Source organism: Micropterus dolomieu, linkage group LG02 (assembly GCF_021292245.1).
Source record: "Micropterus dolomieu isolate WLL.071019.BEF.003 ecotype Adirondacks linkage group LG02, ASM2129224v1, whole genome shotgun sequence".
NCBI lineage: Eukaryota > Metazoa > Chordata > Actinopteri > Centrarchiformes > Centrarchidae > Micropterus > Micropterus dolomieu.
Window position 1 is genome coordinate 5,614,955 of NC_060151.1, and position 11,938 is coordinate 5,626,892.

Here is an 11,938-nt window from a genome sequence, read left to right on the forward strand (position 1 = left end):
GTGAAGACAACTTGCTGAAGTTCAAACTGAGCATCAGAATGGGGAAGAAAGGGGATTTAAGTGACTTTGAGTGTGGCATGGTTGTTGGAACCAGACGGGCTGGTCTGAGTATTTCAGAAAACGCTGATCTACTGGGATTTTCACACACAACCATCTCTAGGGTTCATAGAGAACGGTCCGAAAAAGAGAAACTATCCAATGAGCGGCAGTTGTGTGGACGAAAACACCTTGTTGACGTCAGAGAAGAATGGGCAGACTGGTTTGAGATGACAGAAAGGCAACAGTTACTCAAATAACCATTTGTTAGAACCAAGGTTTGCAGAATACCATCTCTGAACGCACAACATGTCCAACCTTTAAGCAGATGGGCTACAGTAGCAGAACACCACACCGGGTGCCACTCCTGTCAGCCAAGAACAGGAACCTGAGGCTACAATTCACACAGACTCACCAAAATTGGACAATAGAAGCATGTGGCCTGGCATAGCCAGTTGCCTAGGGCTGGCTATTCTGAAGGCCAAAGGGGGTCCAACCTGGTACTAGCACTAAAGTGGCCAGTGAGTGTATGTGGTTACTGTGACTAGGGGACAACTTAAAAACTGAGAACACTGTGCTAGACAAGTATAGTATACAGGTTTCACTTAAATAACTGTGTAGTTCTGTAATGGTGTGGGTGTGTATACAAAGTTTGTCACAGCTTCAATATGATTTCAATCAGAGAGAGGCAAACAGTACAATAAAGAACATCAACGTGTTAAATATAAAAAATAACCTTTATTTCACAAAACATACAGAGAAAATCCAAGTCTCACAAGGTAGGTCACTCATGACAGCCGCATCTGCTTTCACAGGACAACGGACAGGTAGTCACAAACCTGAAACAGAAGTGAACAATAAACTTGTGTTGCCAAAAAAAAAAAAAATCCATTCTTTACAACTGATAATTCTTCCTTCAGGGAAGCCGGGTCAGTCAAGTAGCAGAGAATACATAAACATACAAAATAAAAATAAAGAACATATAACACTTCTTTCTTTATGTCAGCCATGGAGAAAAAAAACATTCTGCAGCAGGGTTATGTTATGTTTTCCCACAGCAGCAACAGATTTCCTTTGGTGTGAGACGGTGCCGTACCTTGCAGCTTATCATCAGGTTGGGTGAGAGTTCTGTGTTGGGAGCTACAGAGAAAATCGGGTTGTGGAGACAGTCCTCCATGTGCTCCGACACCCTGGTCTCCAGAAGATGCCGCAGGACATCCGGGGTGATGTTCCGTTTCTAAAGACAGGGTGCACAATGTTCCAGCACTTTCGCCAAAGCCATTCCTTACTTACATAATCAAACCCTTTGCTTTTGTCCATTATTTTACAGGCTTTTAGCAGAGCCGCCAAAACGTGTTGTTTTCTACAATTAAAAACATTTGAGGGGTTTTTGTTTTATGTCTACAAATTTTAAACACAGGACCAATATCTGTATATGAATGGATACAGGTGTGTGATAGTTTTCTAGGGATATAAGAATCATATTGCCGGGACTTCCTGTCTAAGTAATGTATTTGTCTTACTTCTGTTTGAGGAATGATCAAGCTCTAAAATTTGGAAGTACAGATGTAAACAGGAAGTATAATGTTGCCATAGGGTCAGTAACTTAGCTGTGGGCTACTCCTCGACCTGTGTTTGTTATACTGCCTAATGTCCTGTACCTGTGGATGTACAGACATCTATTACTGGATTACTTTGGTACCGAAGAAAAACTTAAAAAACGTGATGATTCTCAAGTCTTTTTTTCCCTGGGATTTCTAAGGGAATTTCTTAATGTTTATCTCGCAGTGGACATGGCAGAAAAGGATGTCCCCAGAAAGTGTGCGAAACAGTGTGCTGTACAGTTATATGGATTAAACGAAGCATCGATGCAAAGAATTTGTGTCAATGCTTTTTAGTAATCAAATTTATTAAGAAATCGTTTCCTGCGTCCCTAATTTTAAATGGATAGCGTTTAACAAACAAACCTTAGTGTTAATGTACAATCCACAGGGGCAGGAGATGAAATGGCTGTTGATGCTCAAGTTGTTCCTGGGAGACACAAAAAGCATGCTAATGTTGAATCATTAAAATGTGTTTATCATCAATAAAACTCCTGACATACAACAGAAGAGACAGATTTCCATATGTTTCCTTTTGCAACTTAAGGTATAACTCACTGCAGTTGAAAGGCTTTGTAAGACCGGTTTTGAAAATTGTGGTGTGTAACTATCTGCCTCTGTCAATATCTTACAATATAACATTTTTGAACTCACGTGTGACACACAGGGCAAATGATATGGATCTCTTCCATCCCTTCCACAACAGACGATATGTATTGCTGCTCAAACTGCAGGTTCCTTTCGTATTCTTCAATAATAGACATTTCTGAGGCACAAAGAAAACAATAAACAGCGTTAGCAGGGGCTCACGCAACGTTGTAATCTGTGCATCTGTAGAAATATCTCAGCCCTGATGGCATCTGTCTAAATGTGGTATTACTGGACATTTAAGGTCATATCTACAGTCAGTATGCGTTCCTTCATAGAAATGTGTCACCTTGAGACAAGAGTTCCTGCTGGATTTCTTCGAGTACCGCCAGTTCATCATACTCCTTCATGACACTGAACATCTGTTAAAAAATGAAGCAGTAAAACTTGTAAACAGGGCTTTCAGCGTTGACAGTCAGAAACAGATAATGTCAAGACTTTGCTCTCTCATTAATTCTGTTCATTCTGTTCTGAGTGCTTTATTGACTGACTGCATGTGAAGAAAGGTTTATTTTGAAAATGTGTTACAATCTTTGTCTCAAAAGACGCAGTGGGTTTGTTTGGGTCAATGACAACACAGCGGAAGACAACGCTGCAGAGATTTTTCAGTCACTCGTATTTTAGTTTTTATGAGAGCAATGAGGGGAACTTGATTGAAGAAAATAACCTTATAGTGAACGCAGGGTGAGTTAACTTTTAGCTTTGGTTTGTCTCTCTGACTTGCTAATGGCGTGTAAACTGAAGCTCTCAGGGTTGCTGCTCTTGTAAAAACGCTAACGTTGTTCTGTTGCGGTGTGCGTCGTGTGTCGGCAGAGTCTATTGGTCCACTGCACATGATAACACGTTACACATTTTAATCAATCAACCAGCATATCTAGAAACGCTACAGACTCCTCTGTATTTATAGTTTTTGGGCTCATTGCAGTTACTATCACCGTCTTCTAAAGACTTATTTGTTTTCATGTAATTGTCAATGGGGTCATTGTATTACCTATAAAATATAAAATCTTGGTAATGCACACTTAGATGATTTTCATTTGTTACCAAAAAGGTATTTGCTGTCATTTTATTTTTTTATGCAAACAAAATGGCGATTGTAGTTTTCAATATAAAATGTCTTGAAATGGTTTCAGTGTGTGTATCAGTACATTAATATTTATTGGCACATTTTTACAATACAGTGGTAATACTGATTACCGTTTCATCCCTACTCTGAAGGTGAGGGTCTCGTGGACAATCCATGTCACAGAGCTAACAGTAAGTGACACCGAGACCCAGAGACAGGACGAGAGACACATATAGAAAGTATACCTAGTGAGGAAGAACGGAAAGAAAAAGCCCGACCTCTGCCATGCCGTCTGGCCCCCACAGCGAGGGCAGTCTCCGGTCCTCTGACTGCAGGGCCGTCCACTCCTCCTCCATCACCTCCTGGACGATGGTGGAGGCCCCGGAGCCGCCGCCCTGCTGGCTCTCCTCCATCTGACGGTATCTCTCCAGCAGCCTCGACCGGCTGTTTTTGAGTCTGTCTACACAGCGCTACAAAAGTCAGAAGACAAAACCAGAGCAGCACAGTGTTAAACTCTGTCAAGAGCTCGCGGCGTCCCGACATGCTAGCTAGCTGAGAAGTTAACATTTGGTTTCTCACCCTGCGGTATGTTTCTTTCCATGGCGGAGTCGTTCCTTTATAAAGGGAGCGGTGTCTGTGCAGAGCGTCCATCTGTAGTGTTGCTAGCGAGTCGGAATTTGCATATATACAAATACTTGTTAAAAGAAACTGACCTAAATTGGGGAAGACTTCAAAAACAAAACATGTCAGCTTTTTACCCCGTACCCCGGAAGTGGATGTGCGCTGCCGCGCATTGCACGGTGGGTTATGTAGTTCAGTGCTGCCAAAAACTGGTTAACTGTCTGCAGCCGTGAAAGTAGAAATGACTGAAGTCTAAAGTTTTGGAATTGCCTTAAAGTACCCAGCACGTGTTAGAAAAAAAACAATCAAACGATTAAAAATATACTTTGAATTTCTATACATATTTCCTACAGTCATTCCTATCAGCAAGTACAATTTTGTGAAACCCCTACTAACCTTTAGGCTACTGCAACCTCTTCACTCCCTAACACTGCAAAACCACCACAGTACATACATAGTACACATGTTTTGTCCAATATACTACAAATCCAGTGTTGCCCTACTTTACATTTCCACTGACCATTTTAGTTAGATTTCCTTTTTCTTCTTCTCTTTCTTCTTCTTTTTAAAAAAAAATTATTTCCACGCAGAGTCGTCTTGCAGAGGACTGAACTTTGCTTAAGTATTCTGTCTGAGAAGTCAATACATAAACTACCTCTGTCCAGTCTGAATCAAGCCGTCTTGGATCTAGATATTTGTATCAATTAATTGTGGACAAAGCAGGAATCCTCAGCTACTTTCTGACTACTTTCCCCTGCTGAGAGAATATTGAGAATGACACCAGCTGATCTGCATCTACAGCCAGTTTGGGTGTCTGATGTGGGTTGCCGCATAGCCTATCTGTGGCTTCTGAGATTGGGAGCTCCAGAGGCCGTATTACAGAAACTTCCTAACCAGCATATCCTGTCCTATCTGCTTGGTAACCATGGTAATAAGGGTTAGGAACTGATTTAGGAATAAGGCCAATACAGATTCATTTCAGTGGTGGACGAAGTATTCAGTCTTTACTAATGTAAAGTACCAGTACATTCATTTAAAAAAAATGCTTTATCACAAATAAAAGCCCTGCAATAAAAACAAAGGTAAAAGTACAGATGTATTATCAACAAAATATAGGCTATCAAAATGAAAAGAATTAGTTCTACAGTAAAAGTGGCCATTGACCAACATATAATTATGTATGACATTATTAGAATGGTGATGAATCGATGTGTGAGCAGCATGTTACTGTAAACATGTTAGCTGTTCGAGGTGGAGCTTAGATTTACAAGCGAAATATTTAAGCACTTTAGTCCAGTGGTTCTGAACCTAGGGGTCGGGCCCCTCCAAAGGTTCACAAAATAAGTAAGAAAGGATTGTGACATGATTAATGGGAGAGGAAAGACAAAAATAAAGCTTCTACACAAATCTGTATGTTTTCACGTTTTTCTCTAAATGCTCAGCATTCTTTTGTGAAATATTGGATAGTTTCACCTCTTTGAGCCTCAAACAGTCATTGAAATGAAACACTGTTTTTTTTTGGTAAGGGGCCACAATGCTTATATGCTTATAAAATTATTTTAGAAATGTATCTGTTTTTATGTAAAATCTTAATCTGAAAACCCACTAAACCTGTCAATCGAATTTAAAAATGGTGTAAAAAAGTAGTTCCATCTGCAGTGTAATGGAGTATAATTATAATAAAGCAGGAAATGGAAATAGTCTAGAAGTGCTGTTCCTGTTCCTATTCCTAATACTGAGAGACCCCCCCACCCAACCCCCCCGTCATAAACCACATAAGCTCATGGAAAATGAGCTCATGTGTCTGCAGCATGCAGTCTATGGTCTGCAGGCGGATTTGATAGCGGGGACAGGCCCACTCAAGTTGATTCACAAAATCCTCCGTGTTCAGCCCCCCCGCAGCAGCAGCTTTGACACGTCTGGTCGGCTGGTTCAGCACCACGGACAGCGACTTCTCCAATAGGCTGCAGCGCGCCAGCGGCCAATGGATTCAGCGGCGCGGCTGCGACGGTTACGGCCAGCAGCGGCGGCAGCATCCCGGCGGCAGCCAATGAGAAGGCGCCGTATCTCTCCCACATCCAACCCGAATAACTGCAGATGCCCGCATCTCTCTCTCTCTCTCTCTCTCTCTCTCTCTCTCTCTCTCTCTCTGGCAGGTTTGCATAGCTGAAGTAGACTATAAGCGGCTGTCTATTTTTGGAATTCATTGTGGCCATTTCTCCCCTCTCTCTTGGTATTCTCCCCTTTGTTTTGACTTAGGTTTTTAGACCCATATCTGCTGTTTTATTTATTTCTGATGGAGGTTTGTCCAAGCTGTGAGCATCGTCGCGGGACATTCATAGCCGTGATCGCATAGATTTTCGGCTCTCAATGGAAGACATCTTCCCACTGACTACGGTGAAGCATATTTCGCTTTTGCTTCGCATCAACGAGCGGGGGACTTTTTATAAATGAAGGTTTGAGAAAGGCTGCAGCCCACCAGGAGGCAAACCTGTCGGCCTGTAACGCTGGGGTTTATTTATAATCAGGGACCTAACCGTTTTCACGTCCTGGGAGCTGGACTGCTTGTGCTGGCGGTGTGAAAAGCATTTTCACATTTTGACCGCATTTGCACAGCAGCAAGGGGGGCCAAGGTGTGATACATGGATTTCACAAGGAGAGTGGATTAATCAGAAGGTAGGATCACACAGCGGATTGTTTTTCCGCATGTGGCAACATTTTATTTCAGCCCCGCAAATAATGAACAGCCTAATGCGAAGGCCCAAATAGTGCTCAAAAGCCAACATTATAGACATAATCACTTAATGCACAGTTGTGTGACCGCTCTATTCTTCATGTTTAGATTATGTAGCCTACATTTAATCCGTGGATGTGTAAGAGCACAGGCTGATGTTTCTGAAGCCGCCTTGTGTTGGAGGCTGTTTTCAAGGCTTCCATTTTGAAGCTAAGATGGATGCTTGCGCACATTTCTTTCTCATGCATCTCTGGCCTTATCTTGGTTCTTATATAATACTGAGGAACACTGGAGAGGATGCAGGCCAGTGTTACACTGACCTGAGAGGCGATGCATATGCTTTATGTAGAGAGATATCACCAGCGTTGTTTATTCACAGACACTAAGCCTCCATTGGAGATTTAAACCAAATGACAAAATGCATGGTTGCTGAGGTCCCTTCTATTAAACTATGGAGGCATGCTCATTGTCTTTGATAAGAAAAGAATCCTTTATGTGATCACTGTTGAGCATTTATTACACAGGTGTTGCGGTCTGGATATTATATTGTGAAGGGATGCCATCAAATGGTGGCTATAGAATTTATAAGAAAATTTAAATCACCTTGAGATCTCAGGGTGAAAACATAATGAGACCATATTAAGTTGTATTTATTTATCATCATAGATTCTTGTTTAAGCATTTTTGTAAAATTCAGTCAGTAACCTTTTGAAATCTTTAAAGGTTTTCTTTTAAGTCACTTCCCTCAAAAAACCCAACACTTAACTCAAGGTCCACTTACCAGTTTTTGGATGAGCTTTTAACCACATTCCATGCCCTTCCTCTGGGAAAACTTGATAAGGTTTCTCCTCACTCACTCCTCACCAAAACATTAAGTACTCAAAGTCTACTTACTAGCTTTTTAAGGGATTTCAATCACGTCTTAAGCTTATGATACACGGAGCAACTTTTCGAGCAGTGGTGCTGGGCAATGTTGCCATCAATGGTAATGAGTAAAGATTACTAACATACTCCCCTTCCCCCATCACTCCACCACCCACCCCGCCCGCCATTATCCGTTCAAAACATAGCCAGACTTGCCACCAGCAAGATTACCCAGCAACATTGCTCAAAAAGTTGTCCCCGTGTTTCATCACCTTTAGGGTCTTCTTTGGGAAATAGAGTTCGAATCAGTTGACATGGTTGCTAGGTGACGGCAAAATCACCATGGAAAAATCTATCTGGGCATCTGAGTAAACTCCATCAGCTGAGAAAAACTGTGAAATGTGGCAGAATGCTTCAGAAAAAAATCACAAACTACCATGAAAACTTTTCACTCTTTACAAAAGAAGTAAAAGCCGGAGTGTAAGAGTCTTTCTGACTTTGGAAACTCAACGGACCTTGAGTTAAGATATAAAGCCCCTGGAGCTTTATTGCTTGCTCAGTTGTCATATAACTGGAGGACAGTGAGGGCACTGTGAAAGTGTTTGTTGTCGATGACTTAATTTTGCATTGTTTACGACATGTAATATAACTAATAGGGAATATTGCTACTCCTTTGTGTTCTTTACTCACAGGTTCAACTTCCTCTAGAAGTGAAACACTTTGGTCCCCTCAAAGCTCTTTCCCTTGAACAATCAAAGAGCTTTCCTCCAATTAGTTCCCACTCCCCCTGTTCTGTGTCCCACTGCCAACCCTCGTGCAGGCATCATGGGTACAGTGCTCTCTCTGTCTCCCAGCTACCGCAAAGCAGTGCTGTTTGAGGATGGCCCAGCCACGGTAGGCCACTACACAGCGGTACAGAATAGCAAGAACGCCAAGGATGCTGCTGCAGCAGCCTCCAAGTCCCTCAAACGCCCCTCTATCATCAATGTGTTGCCATGGAAACGCATTGTGGCTGTATCGGCGAAGAGGAAGGGCTCCAAGAAGCTGCAGTCAGACGGCGGGGACGGTGGGAAAGGGAGCTCCCCGGAAGGCCACACCACTGCCACAGCCAACTCCGCCTCCAATAGCCTGAAGCTGAAAAAGTCTCAGTCCTGCGCTAACCTTTCATCTTACTCCTCAAACCAGGACCCCTCGGCCGCTACCACCACTACCTCCTCCCACCTGCCCATCTCCAAGACCCTGGCAAACGTAGCTACTGTCGCTGCCAAAAAGAATTCCCTCACAGGCTCCGGGATCCAGCCGTCTACTGCAACTGGCACGCCAAAACGTGTCATCGTCCAGGTAGCCTGAACCTTCAGAAGATTTTTCACTAAATTAGTATTTCGAAAGTCATCATTTTATTTAAACTAATTGCTGCCTCATTTCTGCAATCCTTACCCCAGTGCTCTTTGTTAACTCTTTAACTCTCTTAACTTTACTTTTGTTCCTTTTCTCTCTCAAACCCAGGCCTCCACCAGCGAACTAATGCGCAGCCTGGGTGAGTTCCTGTGCCGTCGGTGTTACAGACTGAAGCGTCTATCCCCAACAGATCCGGTGCTGTGGCTGCGCAGTGTGGATCGTTCCCTCCTCCTACAGGGCTGGCAGGATCAGGGCTTCATCACTCCGGCCAATGTGGTCTTCCTCTACATGCTGTGCCGCGATGTGGTCTCGTCCGAGGTGGCCTCAGAGCGCGAGCTGCAGGCCTCACTGCTCACCTGCCTTTACCTGTCCTACTCTTACATGGGCAATGAGATCTCCTACCCGCTGAAGCCCTTCCTTGTCGAGGCAGAGAAGGAAGCCTTCTGGGACCGCTGCCTGGAGATCATCAACCGCATGAGCGGCAAGATGCTCCAGATCAACACCGATCCACACTTCTTCACCCAGGTGTTTGCTGACCTGAAGAACGAGAGCAAGAAAGAGGAGGAGAAGACCAAACTCCTCATAGGCCTTGACCGATAAGAGGGAGGTGGGAGGGGGGGAGTAAGGATGGATACATTGAAAGATTGGTGGAGATAACAGGTTGGACTTATGTAACGCAGTGTAGTGATACCGGAGATCAGTACTGTTGTCTGGCGTCTCTACTGGTTTATCATTAACCAAATATCCTGTTTCTAACCCAGCAAAAAGAAGTTTAATTCATTTGAGTTGATTAATGAGCCACCTAAACACTTAACAGGCTTTCAGACAGCGGCAGTAATGGTCTCGTCTGAAGGCAGCAATTGGTATATGGGACACTTTTACCACAACAAGGCAAATAAAATCTGGGTTGCTGTGGTGCTGGCCCCACCATCAGCCATATTATATGACATGATTGGATCTGTTGGTATCCAACGGGTGGGTCACTCAGCTCAGGATGTGACAATAACAAGCTTTAATGCAGAGATATGATCAGTAGTCATTCAAGAATAATGTTACACAGACGAGGAGAACTAGGATTTATCAAATAACTGGCCAGCAGGGTTGGTGATGTGACATTAACAGGCTGTGAGAAAGTGATACACATCATTTTTATCTTTCGTCTCAGGCCAAGAGACACGCATCACCCTAACCTACACCTTGTTTCAGTGAGATATGAAATGAAATCTGATATTCCCATTGAAGTATTTTCCTCTCATTTGATAAACATGGGATTAGAAATGCCAGACAACACAGATTTAATAATTGAGGGTGAATTTTATTACGATGAAGATACAGGATATTGATACGATGATAATGTGCGATAGCATCCAGGCATTTTCGCTAAAGAGAAATATCAGGGGGATGAAAAACAAGAACCACCTTGCATGAGGCCACTTCATATGTCCTTGCACATGACCACCTGCTCATTGCCAACTCCACTTTACCTTATTCCTATTGTCCTGCTCAAGCTTACTGCACTCCCCAACACTGGCTGCGAGGTCCACTGCTGAAACTTTAAGAGCATTAAATAACACCATAACACGGACAAGCTGGAATCAACCACAACCCAACTAGTCTTCGACCTTCTCGGACTGTGAAAATGAAGTCACCATTCGGCTTAATTGTACTGTAGTGGATTAATTCATCCGCATCTTACATAAAGTGCTGTACTTTTAGGTGAATATTTGGGTTTATCCAGTCAAATCTGCTATGAATTGGGAGATCAGATGTTTAGTATGATTAGTATGAAATGCTTATCCCTTCAACAAAGATTAATAATTATTAAACAAGCCCTTCAGTAAGATGTTTACATTTACAAAAAACATGGGAAAATGCAATACTGAGCCCTCCAAGGCATATTTTACACGGGGAATTATTTAATTCCTTCCTGTTCCCCTGCACTTTCTCCTGCAGTCCATATTGGTGCTGTCCTGAATGATCATAAGAAATGTTTTACTGACAGAAAGAAAGAAAGAAAGAAAGAAAGAAAGCGATTTCTGTTTTAAAACACTGCACTCATGTTGTGCGCTGCGTACTGTACTAATGATAAAGGGCCTTGGTCGTGGAAGACATGTTCAGAGAGTCGATCTGTCTCAACCAATGGCTACACACATCAGAATAATTGAAAATGTGATTATATTCCAGGTGTGTGTGGCAAGTGTAGATGTGACTTTTCTTCCAAAGCAAAGCTTTGATGTTGCAGTTGCCACTTGTTTTAAAGGACCTCCTCTGCTGTTTGAAGTGCACCCTGCAATGCCCCCACCGCCCCCACCCCTTCATTACTCTCATTACTAAAACAACACAGATTCTCTCTCTCTCTGTCCATCTGCTCCAGTCTGGTCTGAACTGGTCCTGTCCTGTCTGGTGCGGTCCAGTCCAGTTGTCCCATATTTAGAGACTCTCTGGTCGGCTGACCTGGCTTACTTATTCACTGAGTTGTTTGCCATGCATGTGTGCTTCTATAGGTTTCTTAGCATGCTGCTTTGTGTTGGGCAGACCGCACAAGATGTTACAGAAGAGACTGGTCGCCAGGCTGAACTGCTGGAAGCTAGACTCAGTGATGTGACATCCAGGCGACTGGGCACAAGGACTCCAATGAAGAAAATGTGTGAAAGGCTGGTTGTGCCTTAGATCACATACATGGACAAAGTCCAAGCATCGGTCCCTCATCGGGATTTCCAGTGTTCCACTGTTGAGGGGCCCAAAAGACCCTTCCAAGATGAAATAGTTCCCCTTTCAGAAACAAGTTATAGCCTACATGGGCTTAAAAAACTCCAACATCCAGGCAAGAGGTTGAATCAGTTTGAATGGCTATTTAAGGAGCACTCCAGCAATTTACTATTGCTGTTCAATAAAGTTGGGGGTTTCATCAGACATATTTTAAAACAATAGTCCAAATCAAAGCAGCAGATGGCAAAATATCTTGACTTT

General features: G+C 43.0%; 2 protein-coding genes across 2 annotated transcripts; one reads left to right on the forward strand and one right to left on the reverse strand.

The window, feature by feature from the left end:
• Window positions 1-754: 754 nt before the first annotated feature.
• On the reverse strand, window positions 755-7,702 carry rpain (RPA interacting protein). The gene is made up of 8 exons (XM_046071583.1): window positions 7,488-7,702; window positions 3,931-4,013; window positions 3,630-3,821; window positions 2,575-2,647; window positions 2,292-2,403; window positions 2,004-2,067; window positions 1,133-1,273; window positions 755-875 (listed from the first exon to the last, which is right to left on the reverse strand). The coding sequence occupies exons 1-8, from the start codon at window positions 7,513-7,515 to the stop codon at window positions 846-848; spliced, it is 723 nt and encodes a 240-aa protein (XP_045927539.1). The 5' UTR covers window positions 7,516-7,702; the 3' UTR covers window positions 755-845.
• A 693-nt stretch (window positions 7,703-8,395) lies between these two features.
• On the forward strand, window positions 8,396-9,568 carry LOC123984564 (cyclin-dependent kinase 5 activator 1-like). The gene is made up of 2 exons (XM_046071520.1): window positions 8,396-8,911; window positions 9,077-9,568. Exons 1-2 carry the CDS (start codon window positions 8,396-8,398, stop codon window positions 9,566-9,568), a joined length of 1,008 nt encoding a protein of 335 aa, XP_045927476.1.
• The last annotated feature ends 2,370 nt before the right edge of the window (window positions 9,569-11,938 follow it).

Bases quoted from the DNA above. Each gene is read 5' to 3' on its own strand.
- rpain (XM_046071583.1), bottom strand. From the start codon at position 7,515: ATGTGGTTAAAAGCTCATCCAAAAACTG. The intron at 4,014-7,487 runs GTAAGTGGACCT...CCGACTCGCTAG, and splicing joins AAAAGCTCATCCAAAAACTG to CAACACTACAGATGGACGCT. The intron at 3,822-3,930 runs GTGAGAAACCAA...TGACTTTTGTAG, and splicing joins GGAAAGAAACATACCGCAGG to CGCTGTGTAGACAGACTCAA.
- LOC123984564 (XM_046071520.1), top strand. From the start codon at position 8,396: ATGGGTACAGTGCTCTCTCTGTCTCCCAGCTACCGCAAAGCAGTGCTG. The intron at 8,912-9,076 runs GTAGCCTGAACC...TCTCAAACCCAG, and splicing joins CAAAACGTGTCATCGTCCAG to GCCTCCACCAGCGAACTAAT.